The following is a 21,530-nucleotide window of genomic DNA, read 5'->3' on the forward strand; positions in this document are numbered from 1 at the left end:
TTAAAGGATCTCTTCAAATTCAATTCAGGAAACAGATACCAGAGGGAGTACATCTGGTGTATGGGCTGTAATAACTGAGATTCTGAAAATTTGCTCTTTCCATGGGCACTGGACTGTTCTAGTCATTGTCATCTCTGCAGGACTTTATTAATAATTGAAAGGGAAGTGAGCAGGCAGATTGATCTTTGCCATAACCAAGTTTTCTGTTTCTTTTTCTGCACCAATTCTGCATAGAGAAATTAATTATTCTGGACTGGCATTAATGCTTCTTATACAGTGAAATGTTTTGCTTGTCCTAAACCAGCATGGGGAGCAGTTGCCTGCTTCCTCAATTGGCTGTTTTCAGGTTGGAAGCATCCTGCATTCTGTGTTAGAATCCAAGGTGCAGGTTAGAGGATGATGCCTGGCACAGGTGTGCACTGGTTGGGTCAGTTGTCCCGGTCCTAATAATGTTTTTCAGAAAGTAAAGGCAATTGAAAAAGCAAAAGTTTGTCTCCCTTGCTGATAGTTCTGTAGACCTGTAGCTGAATTTTTAGATGCATCTTGTGTTGGCAGGAGTGACCAGCTTTTCTGAAGACTAGTTATCATTGGGGGGTCTATTACATACTAGATATGAAAAATAAAAAAGAAAAACCTCAAGCAAGCTCCAACATTTAAAGGTAATTAGAGTGTATGGTATAGAGTTCCCAGATGAATGGTTATTTAAATCAGTAGAATAACCTTTCATCAGGCTGTACATTGAAATGTTCTCTTCTGCAGCAGGTCCTCATGGTTCAGAACAACTTCCATGTTTAAAAAATAAAGATGAAGTTGTTAAGGTCTTTTAAGATGGTTGTTCAATTTCCCCATCTTAATTTTGTTTTGGTTTTTACTAAGGATCATAACAGATTTCAAATGGAGTTTGTCCTCAGTTTGTTAGGGTGGGGCATTCCATTGATGCTTGGGTCACGTCGGTGTTCATCTCAAGTTGCCAGTTTGCTGAGGGCCAGAATTGTTCTGTCTCTGCAGACAGAAGTCTCACAGGTGTCCTGTTATTAGTTCCCCAAGCAAACTCAGTAATGTTTCTTTCAGTTTAAGCACAGAATACATGTCTTGAAGAGAAAAAACCCAAACCACTGTTCAGTACTTGCAGCATCTGCTAAATGCTTGTATGGCTGTCAGTTCTTAAATTCTGTGTGGTGATTGTGGCTAACATTGGATCACCATTTACTTCTGGTATCATTTTGTTTCCAGATGTGCTTAGGAGAGAGTAAGATGTTGTGAAAAAAGCAGTATTAAAAAAACTTATGTTTTATCAGTGAACAAAATTATAGCTACAAAATTAAATTTTTTTCAGCAGGTGCATGAATATTGGTGGCTGTTTCTTTGCTTCTGGTTTGTTTGTGTTTTTAAAATAAAATTATTAATTGAATTTTAGGTTAATGATTTCTTACTAATACGCTGGGGTTTGTACTGCCTTACGGAGGATTATTATATATGGTTCCTACCTTTTGAATTGTGTGTGCCTCCTTCCATAATTATTTATAATCACTATTAAAAATTGCTTACTTCTTTTAACATTTTAACTTCTCAAAATTGCAGTTGTTTCTTTGAAAACGTGATAGAAGTGGGAAGGTGATGTTGCTTTAGCAGGAATCTGCTGCCACTGTGCTCTGTTCCCTGGCAGCTTGAGGTTTCTTCCAGCTTTGGTCAAATCACACACAGCTATGGATGTCTCCGTTGTGACATGTTTGTGCCAGAGGGAAGCCAGGCAGCCTTTGTGCAGAGTTGCTGTGGCAGAATGCTATATATATGCATTTTTCTGGGGAATATATTTAGAACCTTGACCAAAAGTATTTTAAAAAGGACAGTTAATATTTCAAAGGGGTGCTGCTATCAAGTTCTGGTTCTGTATGTGTTTAGTGGTGCTAAGTAGGTCCTTGAGCAGTGGTCACCTTTCACTGCTGCATTACAGAGTCCAGGTAAAAGAATTTTTCCTGTTGCAGAATGTGGCTTTAGGAGAACTCTGTTTTTTAGTGCCTTATGAAACTGTCATAGTGAGCTGTCCAGCTTTTGGGGCTTTTTTTAGTGTTAGAATAACTTAATTTGTATTCCTTGACACTTGGAGACAATTTGGGAATGCATTGAGGAATGGCACAGAGCTAAGATGCTGTTCTGCCTGCTCCTGCTTCCCTGCTGTCTGAGATTGTTACTTTTCCAGAGAAAGAGAGCTGTAACTGCAGTCAAGTATTCAGGCTGTAACCTTTATTTTAAAGTAATTATTGCTTTTGTAGAAAGAATAATAGAACGCTATCTCACTGCTCTATTTCTTAGAGAAAAAATGACAAAAAGAAGTGTAGGGTTTTATTACCTGTATGTTTTATTACCTGTAAGTATCCATTTCACTGTAATACCTGGTGAAACCCATTTGAAATGGAAAACTTTACTATTTTTGATTTCATTATGCTATAAGTATTTCAGCTGTTTGTTTAATTGTAACTTGCAAAATTGTTGTTTACCACAGTCTTGTCCAGGTTTTCTCCTTCTGCACCTCCAGACCTGTTCTTTTGTTCTGCATGGTCAAACTGTCTGCAAACCTCTGAGCAGAAACTTAGGCTGGCACTGAAAGATTTTTGTTCTGTATTACCCAGTGCTAATAGGGACCAACTTCTGCCAAGAGACTGCAGGGTGTAGTAGCACACAGAAAGGTCATTATGATGCTTAGCAGATTTTAATGGCCAAGTGGTAGAAATAATAATGGTATTTATGTCAAATTATTACAGGTTATTTTGTACTGTGAATCCAGTAGACTTTAAGGGAAACAACATGGGTACATGAATAAGGCATATTTTTTTCAGTATTGTAAAAAATTCTTGGGTGTGCAGGTAGAATTGGCAGTTGTAATGCAAACTGCAAAAATCCAGTGTTCTAAATTAAGAGACAAACTTACAGAGTTGTATACATCCTTTCCACTGATGGTGGTTAAACCTAGAAGCCATGTTTTTCAGAGTTTCTTCCAGTAAAACAGCAGTTGCATAAATACAGAAGATCTCTTCAGTCTACTAATACTAAAAAAAATATTTATTCTATGAATACTTGAAGGATGTGGTTCACATTTTAGAGAAATTAGGCTTCCAAATACTGTCATCATAATCTCCTGCTGGTCTTTTCCTTTCTGTATTGAAATGTTACTCTTGTTTATTTTTATACTTAGGTACTTCATTGTCTCAGTGTGAATCAAGTGATTCAATTTCTGTACCAGTAAGTAAGTGTAAATATTTGGATATGCCTACAGCCAAACACAGGGAAAAGGTAATGTCAGTTTACTTTCTCTCGTGGAACAAAGCTGGAAATAATGTTTTGTTGTGGCTTTGGGGTGGTTTTTTTGTTCGTTTGTTTCTGTTTTTTGAAAGGTAATTTCTGTTCCTGTTTTAAACACTGTACAAAACTTCCAGGCTTTTTACGAAGTCATTGCATCAAATGTCTTAGAGGAGGAAATGTTGCTGTTACACTTTATAGGTATTCATGTAAAATATGTACATGGGTGTGTGCCCATATTCTTTTCTGTCATTTTCTAATGCACTGTAGGATTCCAGTTATCTCTGATAGAAAAGATGGCACAGTGTTCTTTGTGGCTTGGAAGCTGTTGATATTTCAAATCTGTTTTGAGTTCTTTTATATCTTTATATGTTTGAGATCTTTATATCTTTTAAAACTTGTATACTTAGGAGTTTTCTTGAAAAATTGTTTCAGATAGTGTCTCTCATACAAAACAACTCAGTTGTGGTTGTGGAAGGAGCGACTGGCAGTGGAAAGAGCACCCAGATTCCACAGTATGTTTTGGATTATTGCATGAGCCGGTCTATGCCCTGCAACATTGCTGTTACCCAGCCTCGCAAAATCAGCGCCAGCAGCCTTGCCAGGTGGATTAGCAAGGAAAGATCATGGACACTTGGGGGATTTGTAGGATACCAGGTATGAGGAAATCCAAATTGTATTTAAAAATGCATTAAAAAGTACTGTATATTATTCCTTGGTTACTTTTAAGCATATCTAACATACTGAGCAAGTGTTAGAGAATCTGATTTTAAAGTGGAATTACTGGTTTTTATCTGTCTCCTGCTAAATGTTTGTAATTAACTTGTAAATTTGAACAACTGTAAATCCTGGTGGGGACTCCCAACGGAAAATGTGTGTCTGCATCAGACACATCCACATTATTAATCATTGAAATTGTTGCAGGAGAACTATGTTCTGTGATTTTTCCTTTCACCTCCTTAAGTAATATACTTTATCTGTTTGACTTTACTACATTTACTAGTCAACTCTTTCAGAACTTTATTGGATTTATGACCAGGTTCTTTTGTAAACAATCTGTTGTTCTTTTTTAACATGTGAAAAACTCAAACTAGTTTTTCCTCTTAAATCTGTCTCTTCCTTTTGCTTTGTTCAACTCAGCTTCAAGCTCAGTTCTGTCCCTCCATTTATAAACTTGATGCCACATTCCTCTTCTGACGCAGGTCCTGGTGCTTTGATCAGTTCCTTGTCACCCACACTGAGCTGCTGTGATGGTGGTTTTGTTGTTGGGTGGGCCACAGCTGTCTCTGGATGAGCTGCTCTGGCTCCTCAGGCCAGTGGGTTCACACTGGTGTTGACAGTGGGAGGGATGTTCATGGAGAACTGTCTGCTTCTGGAGCTCTTTGCTCACAGCAGTGTTTGCTGGGCTCTTCTTCCCTCTGCTTCGTTCTAGTTCTTGTTGTTTCTTCCTTTCTTTCTTGCACTTAGGGTAATGTGTGTATGTTGGCTAGTGCCCATTTAGAGGTTTCTGTTTCTTCATAGGTCTGCAGATTTAGGTTGCTTCCTAATATGCTGCATGTGGTGCCATTTATGTGTGTTAGGTGTTCTTTGTTACCCCTAAATCTAATTTTGTACAGTTTTCAGATCTGGAGGGGTTTGATTTTTAACTGAGAGTGACAGAGCTGTTCATAGCATGGACTCTTACGTGTCAGACTTCTGCTTCATCTGTTATCCCATACATGTTTTCTTCTGAGCCACATCATACACATGACAGCAATAACCAAAACACCAGTGTTATCAACATTATTCTCATACTAAATCCCAAAACCACAGCACTGTACCAGCTACTAAGAAGAAATGAGCTCTATCCCAGCCAAAACCAAGACAGTTATGTATGCTGTTTGTTTCAAAGTAGTTTATATGTAAAGCCTTTGTTGTGATTTTTGATACCTTGAATTAATTAGTCATAAATTAGTAAATTGATTCATTAGGCTATTGAGTCTCAAAGACTTAAAAGGATACTGTGCTTCCAGACTGTCTTTGGGACAGTGGATGTGGATGTGCTGTGCTTGTTTCATCAGCACTTGTGTGAGCTGAGCAGAAACAGAGGGAAATGGTGGAGTACCCATGTGTCTGCTCTGGGCTGATGGAAAGCTGCACGTGGTGGTCACAGCTCTGCCTGCCTGGGTGGGTTACACCTGAGGTAGCTAAAGGTCCACAAGTATATTAGAAATCAAAAATCTGTTTCATACTGGGTTGTAGAACCTTTCTCTCAGGAGTAAGTTGCCTGGTCTTGGTGATAACTTAAACCTCTGTCCTGTAAGCAAACTACATTTTGGCACAATCTTTTTCTTGCTCTTTACATCAGTGGAAAGGATGGTGTATGCATGTACCTTTAGAAGTCTTTGAAGAATTCTCAGTCTAAAATACCCAGCAAGGAATTCTGTCCCTTCATGAAACGTAGGAGTTTTAAATGTTTTGGAAATTTCTCCCAAAGGAAAACCAGTTGATTGGTTCTAGTAAGAACACTTGTGTATGGAGACTTGTGCAAGTGGGAGTAAATAATTTTGATGGCTTTACACTGTGTTTGGAGTTCTTTCATGTGCATGCTTCTGTAACTACAATAAATAAGTTTCCAGCTAGTATGTGTTTTTCTTACTGTTGTTAGTTAAGTTTAGAGAACGTTTCGACCAAGGAGACGAAGTTGCTGTTTATGACAACTGGAGTTCTTCTTCAGAAGATTGTTTCTGCCAGGAGCCTAACTCAGTTCACACACATTTTCATTGATGAAGTAAGTTGCTGGAATTAAGTTTAATTTTCAAATTAATAAAACCTTCTTTTTTGTCTCTTACCACGCAGGAAAAGAGAAATCAGACATCTCCTTTTAAAGATATTTTTTATAAGTTGTCTAATGTAACACTTGCTTATATAGGCTTGCCAGCATTCCTTTTGAGCACCAAGTTTGGAATTGAGGGTGTGGGGAGGGTTTTTGGGAGTCCTTAATTTTTAATGTGGGTGCCTTGAAATGTTTTTTGAAATCAGTCTTGTGGAATTCAAGAACCTGTCCAGCTAGGCCTGTCAGGAGGAGGCAGCTACTTTTCACTCACTTGGATATTAAAATGTCTTTATTCTTCAGGGGTGTCCTGAAAAACACTTCTGTGAAAGTTCTGTCTCCTGGTTGTGGGTACAGTTCACTCTTGAGAATTCATTATTGTTGCTATCACTTCACTAAGAAGCTAAAGAAAATACACTTGTAGTTTGTATATTTTTACATGTGTATATGCTTCTTTTATGTGGAAAGCAATATTTGACTTTTAATCATAGTCAGATGTGAAATTGTGCTGTCACCAATCATGAATGTAAATCTCATGTAGGATGTACAACATCTTGGGATGTAGGGGTACAGAAGAGGACTTAGGAGTTTGGGGTTTTTGAGGGGTTGGTTGAGTTTGGTTGGTTTTTGGGTATTTTTTTGTGTGTTTGTTTTGTTTTAAGTTGTATTTTTTTATAAGTATTATTTTTATCCTGTTACTGGTATTGTAGCTGAGAGCTACTTTAATTCTTGGATATTTGAGGATCAGGGAGACAGTAGTGTACCATTAGACTATTAAAGTAACAAGGCTTTCATGTCTGCACTTGAGATGGTGCACTGGAAACCTGGAAATTTGAGCAAGTAGTTACATTTTTGTATAAGGAAAATTTAATACTTCATTCAAACAGAAAAAGAACAAAAAACCTCCAAAGCCCAAGGAATTGTATCAGTGGCCTTCTTGGAAAGTGTTTGAGCACTCCAGTGTATTAGCAGAGTGTTGGAAACCATAACATTTCCATTTAACTTAGGTTAAATGTAGATTCAGAAGCTGAACCATAGAAGGTGCACACATGAAGTGTTACTGTTCCTTTAGTTTTAAGGTTTATTCACTATATATGAAAATGAATGAATGAAGTTTTCTGGCCCCTTACACAGGAGAATGGGTTTATGCACAGGTTTTTCAAGCTTTGCTTTCTTGGGTGCTGTAATTTGAACTGATGTTACTGGCTTGTACCACTTCTTTCAGCAGCTTCCATCAAGACTGTGTGGTTTTTTTTCTTTCCCAGCCAGGGTTCTGGTCCCTCCTGTTGCTCATATGCCTCCTTTCCCCCCAAACCTACTACAGAGATTGTGATCTTGAGTCCACAGTCACTGTTTTTAACAACTGAATGTTCTCCATAATATTTTAAATTGCAGTTCTCTTCCCTGTCAGTGTACTGCAGACATTTAGGAGCAGACTTAAAAAGTCTGCACCAAAAATCTTGGTTCTAAACTAGCACCAAAAATCTTGGTTCACACAGCAAGACCTGTCAGCCTGAAAAGTACCTTAGCTAATTTAGTTTTTGTAACAGGACAGCATTTAATATGTCTTATGTTTATGTTGTATTAGAATATGCTAATTAGCTTCCAGGACTTGTGAAGGCTGAACTCCAAAAAAAGCGGCTGCACTTTAAATATTTAAACTGTAATTCAAGAAAGGGATATGGTCATCATGGATAATGTTGGGAAGAAGTATTTGCTGAACTGTAAGGAGCAGGCAGAAGGCTCAGGTGCTAGGATATATAAAGAATGGGGTGTAAATGAATGTTTTAGAAAGTAGCTGTGTATTGGATCATAGCTGGAAGCCATTGGGAGTGAGGCACATGTATTTGATTTGCGTAGTTTTCAGACAAACCAAAACAGTCCCTGGATCATTTGGGATCTTAAAAGTATAATTGATTTATCCAGCATCAGTATCATAGACCTCATCTGTTACTATCAGCTGTAGTACAACCAGTGGTTAGAGCTCAAGATTGATTTTCTAGTCATTATTCTAGATTTTCTTAGCTTTAGAGTGACATGATTTTCACAAAGGGTTCTGTAGTCATCTGAAGACTCTTGTTGGGATTTTAAAGTGTTCTTAGCATGCCTAGGCTCAAAAGGTGTGTGTTTTCTTCTGTGAAAATGTATTGTTATTCCAAGTTACAAAAATAAAGCATAAAATTGAGTAGGAAAGTTAAGAGATTGTCAAAAAGAAGAGAATGAATTAATGAAAATTAAATTGTGGATAATGTCTTCCAGGTGCATGAGCGTACAGAAGAAATTGATTTTTTGCTCTTGGTGACCCGTAAACTGTTGTGTACAAATTCACAGTCTGTAAAGGTGGGTTCAAACTGAATTCTGCTTTTTTTCTTGCCAGAAAATTTTACACGTCTTTTATCTATGAAGGCCCTATTTTAAGGAATTTGCCACAAATTCCTATGTTATTTCTTTTTACCAAAATATTTTTTAGTTTACCACTCCTCATAAGTAGGCAAGCTAAGGGGCATTCTTTTCCTGGCTGCTGTAATGTGTTCTGAGAGACTTCTTTATTTTTCCCCCTCATGTTAAAATGCATTAGTTTCTAAAGCCTGCTTAAGGCTAAAAATGCACGAGGGATATTTGACTAGAATTACATATTGGGTATTGAGGGCAGTGCTTATTCTTGGTTAAAATGGTGGCATTAACTCCTGGAAATACTGAGCCTTTTTGTTTAAGTGGGACAACATATTTGAAGAAATAGCAAAAGACCAGAAATGCTGTACTGTAATTTCTGGGCAGAGCTGGTAGTAAGATTTGGCTGAGGTTTTTCTCTGCATGTTGGGCAATTCTCCTTTGTACTAAAGCAGAGTTCACGGACATTTAGCATGACACATTTAGTCTTTGGGGTCTCATAGTAATGAACTCTTGAAATGTTGGAAATTAAGTAAAAGTGATGGAGTTAGGCTAACTCAGTATCTTTCTGTGCAGCTGTTTGGGACTGCAGATACTTTGTGAGACTGCATGTCTCTTAAGTGCTTCAAGGTAATGATTTAATGTGATTTTTTCTTCTTCAAAAGGAAGTGTAGGTTGTCTGGTTTTGTTGCCATTGGAAGGAATGATGTGTTCTTATGGGCAGTCCATCACATTGATTCAAACTTGGTCTTTAGGTCTTCCAAACATGCTGTCACTGAAAGTGCCCTTTCCTTTGGCATAGGACGTGGCTGTGCACTTCACACCTTTCACTTTTTGTCCCTTTTCATGCTGATTTCTATTTTAGAGAAAATTCTTGTCTTTAGATTTAGAGACAGTTATGTGAAACTATTCAGCCTTTTTTAGCACTTGGCTCTGCCTACAGAGAAGAGCAATAATTTGATCAAACTGAGTTTGTGGAAGTTTGCCCTTTATTCTGATTATTGGGTTGGTTTCAATGGTAGGAATCCCTACAGGCCCTGTCATCTTTTCTGTTAGAAAACATTTTTCTTTAAGAGGTTCCTGACAAATTTTTCCTTTTTCTCTATAGTTCCATTTCAGTCTCTTGAAATTGTCACTGAAAAATTTTATCCCCTTTATATCAATCTCTGCAGTTGTTTCTGCAGGTGACAGTTTTTTAATATTGTACAGATCTGAGAGAGACCTATATTTGAGAGAGACCTATATTTGAGAGAGTGGAGGACTGTCCCTTTGAATTTTTTTATGTTGAAGAAGGGGGAACTCTTGATCTCACTTGCTGGCCTTGAGCAGAGTGGAATGGGCTATTCAGTTTGAATTTATATATCTCCTACTTCATTCCTATTCATCCCCTTCTGAAAAAACTGTAAAAGAAGGGAACTTTGATGTCGCAAATTCATTTAGAAAATGTAAGGTTCTCTTCTCTTTTGTGAATCCTTCCTGGATTCATGAAACAAAAGGGTACAAGGAGCCCTATTTAAAAGAGGAAATAAAACATTTTTAACTCAGGGTGGTGTGAAATGCATGTGAGCTGTTAGTTTACTGGTTTGGAAGTTGCAGACCTCAGAAGCAGCAAGTAATTCAACATTGCATCAACTAACAGGAGTTAGTTGGGTGATTCTGATGTACTGAGGACAAGATCTCCCTGCTGAACTAACCAGTTTAAATTATCCTGGGTTTTCTGGCAGGTGGCTGCTGCAGATTATTATTTTTAGATCACAGAGCAGAAGCTGGATTGTTCTGAGGTTGATCTTGCTGGGATAGGGTTGTTGAAAGAAAACCTGAGACTAAGAGTGGCTCTATTGGGTCAAACCAAGCAGTGCAGTTTCCATAGTGACTAGTAACAGTTCTTGCTATCATCTAGTGGGTCTTTGGACATATCTGTGTTGTACAAGTGGTTTTGGACTGCTTGATCTTGAGCTGTCTTCTTTGATTACCATCTGTTCTGATGTGTTCATCTGCCACGTTGGTGATTCGTGCTTGATGTACTCCTGAAGCAAAAATTCAACAAACTCTTGGTTCACTTATGTGACGCTTCAGACACTCTTAAGAATCTCACTTTTTTCCACTTTGGAAGGATTCCACACAGATTTAGAGTCCAGACTGCAAAGATTGTCTAGAAGAAGAGGTAGTTTAATATTCCTTGCCTGTAAGTGCAGATTTAGATTAGATTTAGATTGGATTTTGTTTGAATAGCCTTCAGAGAAGGTTACATTTAGACTATTGCTCTGGCATAGGTGAGTTACTGTCTGTTGAGCCATGAGGCAGTCCATGCTGGAGTGGGACAGATGTCATATATTTGCAGAATTATGTCTTTTCAAATTTCTCCTTTCAGGATCGTGTTGAAAAACTTCATGGTTAGCCTGCCCTTTGCATGTGTTCCTTGTGCCTGAGCACACTGGTACAATGCCCTCTTCATTAGTTTGCCTTTCTGTCATTTTGGAAGTGGGATGCTTTTGTGTTTTACAGCATTTCTGGTTTGGGTGGTGGTGACACCTTTATCAAGAATGCTGTATGGTTTTGGTTGAATTTTCACCATGTTGTCTGCCCTAGGCATTCCAGCCTGAGCCATTCTCTTACAGGTGCTTGCCTCTCTCCACGTGCTGATTAGGGTGTCTTAAGCATTTAGTTTGGTTGTCTTAAATATACTTAGGTTACTTACTTGTAGTAATCAGATCATCTAACATGAGCAGGAAATGGAGAGTCCCATGTAAATATTTGTGTTAAAATTAGTGCTTTACATCTGCTGTACATTTTTTTTAACAGATAATACTGATGTCTGCTTCCATCAACTCTAAAGAATTAGCTGATTACTTTGCACTTCCAGTTCATAATGGTTTGAATCCAGTCTGCATATTTAAGGTGGAAGGGAGACCTTTTGCAGTTGAAGAATATTATCTTGATGATTTGAAGGACATTTTTGATTTACAGGTATTGTAAAGATAATTTCATTTCTTTTGACATAATAAGAAATTGGAATAGTCAATTGAAAACTGTGTAATAGAATGACATATAGCCACTTTTATATTGCAGTTCTAGGTAAGAACGAGTAGATGATAAATCATCTTCTATGAGCAGACTAGTTTCTTTCATGAAACAAACCTTTCAGTAGGAGGAGGCATTTTGTTTGATAGTTGCATTCAAAATGAACAGTGTAAAAGAGTGTGTGTAACTCAAGTAACATAAATAGATTTACAGATCTGTTTGAATGTAGGTGACAAAATCAGGGAATATTTCCTGGGTTGGTTCATGTTGTTTGGTGTCAAAGGCAGAAAGTGCTATGAAATGAAGAGAAAACAATCATTTTTGATTAGAACTTTGTTGTTATCAAGTTAGCTTCTCTATCAGCTGAGGCTTTCCTGTTTTTCTGTCCTGGTTCTTCTCTTTTTTGTTAATAGTGCCAGAGATGTTATGCAGTAGTTTTGAACCTTTTTCTGTTGTAACCATGTAAGCCACCATGGCAAATGTGTAATTTTGAGTAATGAAAACATGTTTAAATAACTGATAACTCTCAGATCCCTGGAGGGCTGTGCTGGAGAGCTGCTTCTCTGATGCTTAAGGAGAGTAGGTGCTGGTTGAAGATATGTTTGCTTATCAGTCTAGCTTATAAGCTGCACAGAATCTGTTTTGTATATTTTGTTTTTAGAGTTTCTGACATTATAGCAGGTATCTCTGTTGACATCAGATACTGAAGGAATGAATGTAAATATGTGATCTGTTTTCTGTGGTTTTATAATAGGAGTTTATTTTGCATTTGAAAAACAGCTGTGTAGGAGTTCACTTGAGTGAGCTCTTTCAATATTGTGGTTCAAGGCAAAATAAACAGGTTAAAGCAGAGTACAACAAATGCATTCAGGCTGTAATATGATATCCAGTCTAAAAATAACTGGGACGTGGGTGTAATTATTGGTCAGTTTTGATAATGCTAAACACTGTTAGAATGTTATTACAATGAAGGAGATGGGGCATGCACTTTAAAAGTACCAGTGGGGGGAACTCACTGTTATTATTTAGCTTTCATCCATCAGTTCTGCAGAAAATAAAATAGCAAAATAAAAGAAGAAACCCAGAAGAAAATAATTTCTTATGCTGTACACATAAGCAATATGTGTACACGTTGGCATTGGTTGTGCTTTAACACAGGCAAGGTAAAATAAAGGCTGTCAACCATTGAAGTTGTGATGCAAACAAAGAAACAAACTCAATTGCTTGTAGGAGTTGGCCCATCAGCATTTATACATTAGGATCACAGACACATAATAGGGAGGAGATTATGTAATACATGGGGCTTTGTAAAAGATTTTTGATGATGACAACAAAAAGATAACCAGGAAATTGAGTAAGAAGTTTCCTTCAGTCAAATTTGATTTGTCATGGCTGCACTTGGAGCTGAATGTCAGCTTGCACACCTTTCACCTTAGAGATCACGAACAAAGGAACTGCTTTCAGTGCTTAGCCCTTTTTATACTTTTTTTCTGTGTTTTTTATTTAATGTTTTCATCTGATTCTTTATCTTTTGTTGTCCTATCTATAGCCATTCCGTTTTTCAGCAAGATGAGGAGAGTATGTTTGTCCAAGATGTTTCTTGTGACTTAGGGCAACAGTAGAAGCACAGAAGTGCTCTTTTCTTTTTTTTTTTATAATATCTCTTTTTAAAAGGATGAAGTTGAATTCTAAAGCACTGATTCTTGCTCTGGATCTTGTTCCTTATGGTGCTGTGTGTGAGGATTTTTTCCTAATACTAGTTACAATTAAAAAAATTAAAATTGCGTACCATTGTAATAAAATGAAAGTAGAATGTGAGTATTAAGACAGTTAATGAGTTAATGCTGCCATATGGAGGCTGAGGCACATCTTTCATCATGCTAAAATCTAAATCATTTAGATAACTGCCTGAGGTACAGGCTTTGGGCTTTAATTCTTGGTGGTTTATTTTCACCTATAAAAACCTGTAAAATTTACATAAAGGAGCACAGTTAAAAGTAAATGCAGTCATTCCTCTTTAGATAAACAGAATTTTTCTAAGTTTACTTTTGATTTTAAAATTAATAACTGTAAAACTACATTACATAGATCTTCAGTCATTTCCTAAAGCATCTCAGTCAAAATCAGTTTAGCTGTTTGTAATTGTCTCTTGGCTGTGAGGTGTGAATCTTTGTCCCTTCTCAAAAAATCTTAAAATAATTGGCTATTACTGTAGAGATGTATAATTCTTTCTTGAATCCTGCAGAGCTCTTGGCTTTAACACATCACTCAATTCTGCATATGATAATGTTTTAAAACTGTGCTTGAAAATAAAATTTTTAGGGGTAGTTTTGACTTGAATAATTTGCTGTTGTGATTTGCAAGATGAACAAAAATGCCAGTCATTTTTTCTTCTGTATGCATGTTTGCAGTAAACCCTCTGCTGTGGCTAGACAGACTTCTAGCTGAATCAAAGATAAAGCTTTCTACTTGAATTACTTCATTTGTAGGAAAGAATAAAAATAAGGGAGAAAGAAGGGAGAAACATTTTTCAGTGCAGCACTGGCTTACCCTTGCCCAGATACTGGGTCATTTATAGGTGTGCTGCTTAAGTTTTGAGCATAGGCTTACAAAAAACTAGTTTATTTTTCTTGTGGCATAATGGGCTTGGTAAACATCTTGTTCTGGATGTTTAACAGAATAATGATTTTGTCATACCAGCCACCTCTAAGCCCCGAGGAATCATTGAAACACAGGTTGCATGAAAAATGCATGAAACCTCTTTCTATAGGCAAATTTAAAGCTAGCTGTGCCAATATTTGCCTTTTGTTCTGGATAGTGGTAGAGATATGAAATGCAAATTTAAGAAATGAAGCAGAATGCAAAAATGCAGCCCATTTTTGGCTTGCATAGGTAAAAACTCCTTTATGTCCATGGAAGAAGAGTCAGAGTCCTGGTGGCAGGTAGTGAGCTGCTGTCAAAAGCTGTTCTGATTATGTTGTATTATTTCAGTCAGGTCTGGCTGGGGTTTGGATTTGCTGTTTGTCACATTGTTACCTTTTATTAGGAGTGATGTGGAAGCCTTGTCCTGTTAGAGAATACTAAAGGTACAGTCAGTAGCAAAATTAAGAAGACAAATTTGACAGTTATTTAAGCAGGGATAATATAAACCAAAAAATCTTATGTTGGAGCAGCCCAGAAGAGATAACTTGCTTGGATTTTTTACATATATTAGGGCAAAAATCACTTTGAAGAAAACAGTCAAGTATTTTTAGGGTTTCTCCTGGGTTGAGGACTGAGGTTGGAGTAGCAAATGCTGATGTAAATCAGTGTTTCCAGATTGGTGCTAGGAGCTGTGCTTTTGTGGTTGTTATGAGCTCCTTTACAATGGGAAACTGTTAGAAAAATTACTAATTTCATTTTAATAGTTTAGATAGTTAAGTGATCTGTGATTTTAGCTCTGAAACCCTTGGTTCAGTAAAGAGTTTGCACTAGAGTGAGGAGAAACTGAGAATGAAAGATCAGCAATGATCAAAAGCCATTTTCTCTACAAGAGAAAAACATGTAATGCTGTAGACCTTTTTCAGTTCATTAAGCATAAAACTGAAAAGTGATTAAGTTACTGTCTTTGCTCTGAAGACTGGATGGTTTGTTTTCTTAAATACTAAAGCCTTGAGTTTGTACAGAATGCTGGAAAACAGTGTAGACAGAATCACCATGGTTCTGTTGAGTACAGCAGAGCAGTAATTCTTTGACAGGGTGTGACCAAAACCACAAAACCCATTTGTGGTTTAAATGCAAAACCAATTTAAAGGAGAAAGAGGTACATGGTATATGTGCAGGCAGGTAGAGAGCAGCTGTGAGAAGCACTTGACCTTCCCTACACAAATTCCTCCCTGTCATCCTGTTCCCATGAGTTCTGATCAGTTCCCATGTGCTTGACACTTCAGGATAAGGAGCATGTCCTGCACATGAATGGAGGGTGGGCTGGTGCTTAAGTAGGTAAATATCAGAAGTATTTCTTCAGCATTATAAAATTGTAGGATGCTTGAAGAAAAATGTCTGTTTAGAAGGTAATGAGTGCATCAGATGAAGTTACTACTTCTGTACTGGATCAGTTTGAATTGCAAGCACTTGAGACATTGAAATATATGTGTGAACTACAGTCTTACAACCAGTTGTACTGTGTTAACCTCATTACCTCCTTCTCCAAACAGTTTCCTCGTCAGAGCCTTGGGCAACCAGTGATAGAACAGAAAATGTATCAAGTGGCAGTGTCTCTGATTCAGTCATTTGATGAGCTGGAAAAGAGGAGCAATGGGTAAGATGCACTTCAAGATCTGGAATCAGTGGCTCTTGGGGAAATGAGAACCTAATTAAGCAACAGCAGAGTCCATAGTTATTAGTGGAAACTTAATTTTTACTTGCCTCTCTGCCTTTATTTTACATATTTGTTTGATTTGTACCCAGTGTTCCTAAAGTGCACTTCATGCCCTGAAGCATGAGTGACTATTCAGGGCAGCCATGTCATATAGAAAATATATTCTTTACTGTAGACCAGAGCTGAGGAGTATTTATATCAATTATATAAATATAAGTGATACTATTTTATATTGTAGCCTAAAACATAGATTATTTCATGGGAATAAAAAGGATAAAAGCTAGACATTAATTTTCACTGGCTGTTTAATGCCTTGATGTCATGTGAAATAAGTAAATAATGGATTTTGCTGCTCTGTGTTTTGTAAATTGATGTTTAGTATCTAAAGATGTAATATTACATTTGAAAATGTAATAAAGTTGTTACTTATACCACTTTTGTCTAACACTGTGTGTTAAGTAACCTAATTCTGATTATTTTCATTGCAGAATTCATTCTCTTTCATTTTGAAGAGAAACACTAAGTTTATTGCTTTGGTTCTACTCTTTATATTTTTCATTTTTCGGAAACCATAGTTTCAAATAATGGTTGAAATTTCATTTCTTCAGGAAGTTTAAATAATGCATGCTACAAAAAGTGTGCTCTTCTGCTCGTTCTTCCAGAGTAAAATAACTAGGAGTAATGAGGTAGATTGAGACTGTAAGACTAATGAAGCTGTGTTTTCTTGTTAGGGAGAAAAAGAATTCCAGTACATTGGAACGTGGCAGTGTGCTCGTGTTTTTACCAGGCAAGTATAGTCTTAGTAACTTTCTTTTTTGTTATTTGTCATCTACTGAGCTTCCTGCTGGCACTTCTTCCAGGGATTTATTAAACACATACTTAAATGAGGTCTCTTTGGCCATTTTTTCTTGGAAGCTGGTTTAATTGTGGCAATAATTGGAAAAGCTGTGAGTCAAAAAGTAAGATGTTATGTTTTTTAAAATAATAAAATTAATTCTATAGTTAAACTACAGAAATACAGTTGCTAAATTTTTTAATGCAATTGTTAATTATTGTATGAAGCTCCTAGGATTCTTTTAGAGGTGTTTCCTTATCTGCCTATAGTGTGGTCTTCATTTAAATTATTGTAAAAGGTCAAATTCCCATTTTTCTTTTCATATACATTGGTTGGTGTGGTTGGCATGCTCAAAAGTACACATGATGATGTAGAGGTGATCAGAAAACTGACAATACATGTTGTCTTCTGTAGAGAGCAAAACCTAAGTTGTTCTGCACAGAAATTATTGTAGACTTTTTGTTTTGGCTGCCATTCTTATTTAAACTTGCTGGCTGGATTTTAGAGGCAGTGTAACTGGCCTGCAGAGTAGTTTTCCTGAACATCATAAATCTGTTACCTGGTTGTTTCAAGTATCTTTCACTTCACAAGCTGAACATTTGCTAGTTGAAAGCTTGGAAGAGATGTGGTTGTATTCAAGTGGAGAGTCACATTGAAGTCCAGGCTAACTGTTCCTTGGACACAGTGAAGTCTGTCCCTACCAGGACTTTCTAATTCTGTAAGATGTTTAAGAATGTCATCTCCCTACTGTGCTGAGCTAAGGAATAGGCATGCCAGGGCTGGGGCTGGAGGCCCAGCACACCAGCTGCAAGATAGCTGCTCTGCAAGTGCAGTCTTTCCTTCGAGAGTGTTCCCCACTAGCTAAAAGGCATTAGAGCTGTCTTTCTTGGAATGACCTTCACTGTAAAATTAATGTGTAGAAGGAATTACTTCATTGTGTCAATGTAATGCCCAGTTTGTGATTATTGAATTAGGGAGACCATATCTGTTGCCTCTGGCCTCTTGATATTGGTGTTTGTCTGGTGTGTTTTCAGGCTTTCTCAGCCCCTCTGAGGCTTCATTTCAGTCTGGAATTACTCCTTAGCATTTTCAAATCCTAACTCTTTATCTTTTACCTTAAGTTGGTTTTGTTTTGTTTGGTTGGGTTTTGGTTTGGGGTGGTTTTTTTCATTTTTGGGTTTTTTTTTGGGGTTTTTTTGTTTGTTTGGTTGGTTTTTTGGTTTTTTGTTTGTTTGTTTGTTTAAATAAATTTGGTAAATTTGTGAAAACCCATATGGCGATAAGCTGGTACACTCAGGTTTGTGTTTTATTTGTTCAGTGTTTGACCTTGTCTGGTTTTAAACTGGGTACTCAAGACTGATCCTGAACACCCCTTGATTAGCAAACACCCCTTGAAATTTTCCTCACAAATGTTCCATACAGAACTGGAGAAAAGGGGAGGTGGACCCTCAGTTTACAACCTGGCAGCTGAGGCAGAGCTCTGAGTTGTTTTTACACAGTTAACATCCACATTTAGGATGTCAATTTGAGATGCTTTTTTTTTTTTTGAGTGCTAACGATTACATAGCATTTTGAACCTTAAAAATAACACTCCCACTGACTTGTCAAGTTGAGTGTGCAGCAGCAAAAGCCAGAATGAGCAGTGCTGTGCTGAGGATGCTAAGTGATTTTTGCCCACTGTCTTGTGGAACTCAGTGATGGGGCAGAATCTAATTCCAAAAGGAGTTGCAGCTGTCTCAAGTAGGATGCCATGTTTTCCCTTGTAATTGCCTGTCTTGATCAATGCTTTATTTTTTTTTTTTTTGGGTGATGCTAAGTCTGACTCTTTTTAGGTAAGTATTCTTCAGTACTCACCTCTCCTTTGATTCCAGAACTTGCCTCTCTGTAGGTAACAAGTGATACAAAGTACCATGTTAAACTGTAGAATAATTTTCTTAACATACATGCATGAATATGTTCCATATGATCTAATTTTGTGTTCTACTGGTGTTGATCTCATTTTTGGTCTGTTCCATATTTTCTTCTGCACTTCTCCATGCCCAGCTCTCCTTACTGTCCTTGTGTGTTTGCCAAACAGGTTTGTGTTACTAGTTCCCATTTCATTCTGAGACCTGTGTCTCCTGGAGCAGTCTTTGTGTTCTGTAGGTGTCATGGTCAATCACCTCTTGTCACTTCTGAAACTGGTCAGTGTCTAGTCAGTAATTACTAGACTGATTAATAATTACTGTTAACCGTGATGATGCAGAGTCTGCTCTGCCAAACATGAATCAAACTTCTTTTAGTTGTTTTTAATTGTAAAAACAACCTCCATGGAAGTCCACTGTGGGACAGGTTTTTGAAAATGGGACATTTAGAATTGAAGTCTCAATAAGAAGTAAACTAAGCTTCTCAGAAAGATTTGTCTGTGGAGGTATTCAGGAAAATAGAAAAAATCCCTCAGTCATAAGATTTCTCCTGGCAGATGTGAAATGCATGCCCCAGAAAATGGGCACTGGAATGGCCAAAGGTGAGATGGCTAAGACAGAAATAGATACTCTTTTTCCCTTGGCCCTGCTCTTTGAAAGAACTTGTTTTGGCTGAAATAAGCCATTTTTAGCCTGAACCAGACAAATATTCAGCATGTGTTGTCAGTTGTAAGAAACTGAAAACAAGGACTAGTAATGGAATGTTGTCAAATGGCCTTTATATCTTTATTAAGTGTAAAATTAATGCCAAATGGTGCTTCAAAAATTGACTCAGTAGTTTTCAGAGATTTATTGTTGTATTTGCTGTTTAATTCTTCTACCATTTTATTGTATGGTAAAAAAGAGGCAATAATGACAGGCAGTTAATAATTGAGGTAGATGTTTTTGAAATGTTCCTGATGACTAACATGAAAAATTAAACTCATGATTACTTTTTCCCTAGGTTTAGGTGAAATAAGATACATGCACTCATGCCTCTCAGATAAATATAAAAGGTGAGTTAGACCCCATTTGTTTCAATTCAGTTAAACCTGAATATGAGTCTTTCAGCTGTGTGAGTTTCAAGTGCATAATAGGGTTTAGCACAGAAGTGTAATCAGTTTTAATATTCTTCCATCAGTAAATATTTCACGAATATATATATTTTTTTAGGTGGCAAGTGTACCCACTTCATGCATGTGCAACGTTGGAGGAACAAAGTAAAGTATTTTCACCTACGGTTCCTGGCTACAGAAAAGTAAATATTTTTAAATCATGACTTTTTTAAAGTATGTGAAACCTTTTGCTAGAGTAGTAATAGCAAATAATAATGTATTTAAGTAATATTAGCTGTTCTAACTCAAACCATTTTGTGAGGACAAAGCACTTCAGTTTTTCAGTGTGGAAACTGGTGGCCTTTCTTACCAAGCTGTTGTTTTAACTGGTGTGCAGACCTCAAGAGAGGTGCATTAACCTTGAGGAAGTTACCCTTAAACTATTGCCTCATGCTGTTTTTATCCTTCAGAATGGTTTGTGCATGTTGATTCCTGCACCTGCACGACAGGGGTGGGCTGCTGGTGGCACTGAATAGCAAAGCAGTGCCCCAGTATGGGAGACTGTCCCCCCTTGTGCCCCACATTGTCACTGCTGCCTTGGTTTTCTCCATCTGCTGTTACTAAGAGAGTATTGCTGCCAATAGTGATCTTTCCTTGTGGCAAAGGCACAAGGAAATATTTCCATTCTTCCTCTACACTGTCCTAATGCTACACTACATTATTATGCTTTTTTGAGCTCAGAACAAGAAAATACAAGTGGTTTTATGTTGTCTTTGCATGATATTGCTTTTTTTACTGTGCAGAGCAGAAATGCTGTGTTGCATTGCATTTGTATTTCTTCATAGCAAGTTGGATTTTTCATGTAGAAACATTAATGCAAGTAATTTTTTGTTTATGCATTCCTTGCTTACTTTTTGCTTCACAACTCAGGTTATTCTAGCTACCAATGTAGCTGAGAGCTCTGTAACAGTTCCTGATGTTAAGTATGGTAAGTTGCCTAAATCTTGTAGTTTTCTATACACAGTGTTTGTTTCCATACTTACGCTAGGTTTGGTCTCCAGGATGTGTCACTGTTCAAAGCACTGCTGTGTGAGTGTTGAATTATTTCTTTCACAACAGAGAAATCTGAATATATGAACAAATAGAGCTAGTGGGTGGGAGGTTGGTTTAAGTCTTGACTAAGGGCTAATTTTAAATGCAGCAACAAGCAGAGCCAAACCTCATGTCACAAGTTAAGATTTTTAATCACATTCTGACTGTGTTTTGAAATAATTTGCATCGGTTTAAGCAAATTTTCTTATGGAGTTTCTAAAAGCAGAAATGATTGCCTTTTAATGATTGTCATCTACAGTGGTTTATTATTTTTATAGTAAGATCTGTTAGCAATATGATTAGTATTCAGAATATCTTGGGTCTGATTGTTTATAAATCTGATTTATAATCTTTTTATTGCTGTTCAAGTTATTCAGACTTTACTGACAATACAGATCATTCTTGCGTATTTCTTTCCACTGCCATGAGGATTTTTTTTTTCTTACTTGCAGTGATAGATTTCTGCTTGACTAAAATTTTATTTTGTGATAAAGAAACTAATTACCAAAGTTTGAGGCTTTGCTGGGCATCTAAGACAAACTGTAATCAAAGAAAAGGTAAGATGACAATAGGTAATGTAAAGGAATTTTAGAAGCCGACCTTCATGAACAATTCTTTGTTGCTTTTTCTTGTATTAATAGTAAAAAGAACAGATTATTTTGGCCAGTAGTACTTGATAAGTCTTTGGCATGTCAAGGTATAAAAATGAGATTAAACAACTCTG

The 21,530-nt window shown here is 37.0% G+C and overlaps 1 protein-coding gene across 1 annotated transcript in view; it reads left to right on the plus strand.

The window, feature by feature from the left end:
* TDRD9 (tudor domain containing 9) overlaps window positions 1-21,530 on the plus strand; it is an 87,384-nt gene that overhangs the window by 39,350 nt on the left and 26,504 nt on the right. Inside the window, exons 4-14 of the mRNA XM_059848229.1 lie at window positions 3,194-3,291; window positions 3,733-3,954; window positions 5,945-6,067; window positions 8,369-8,449; window positions 11,303-11,467; window positions 15,718-15,821; window positions 16,613-16,668; window positions 19,624-19,675; window positions 19,833-19,917; window positions 20,645-20,702; window positions 21,259-21,363. Coding sequence (XP_059704212.1) covers window positions 3,194-3,291; window positions 3,733-3,954; window positions 5,945-6,067; window positions 8,369-8,449; window positions 11,303-11,467; window positions 15,718-15,821; window positions 16,613-16,668; window positions 19,624-19,675; window positions 19,833-19,917; window positions 20,645-20,702; window positions 21,259-21,363 — 1,149 coding nt within the window. The remainder of the gene's footprint in view (window positions 1-3,193; window positions 3,292-3,732; window positions 3,955-5,944; window positions 6,068-8,368; window positions 8,450-11,302; window positions 11,468-15,717; window positions 15,822-16,612; window positions 16,669-19,623; window positions 19,676-19,832; window positions 19,918-20,644; window positions 20,703-21,258; window positions 21,364-21,530) is intronic.

The sequence above is a fragment of the Haemorhous mexicanus genome, chromosome 6 (genome assembly GCF_027477595.1).
Source record: "Haemorhous mexicanus isolate bHaeMex1 chromosome 6, bHaeMex1.pri, whole genome shotgun sequence".
NCBI lineage: Eukaryota > Metazoa > Chordata > Aves > Passeriformes > Fringillidae > Haemorhous > Haemorhous mexicanus.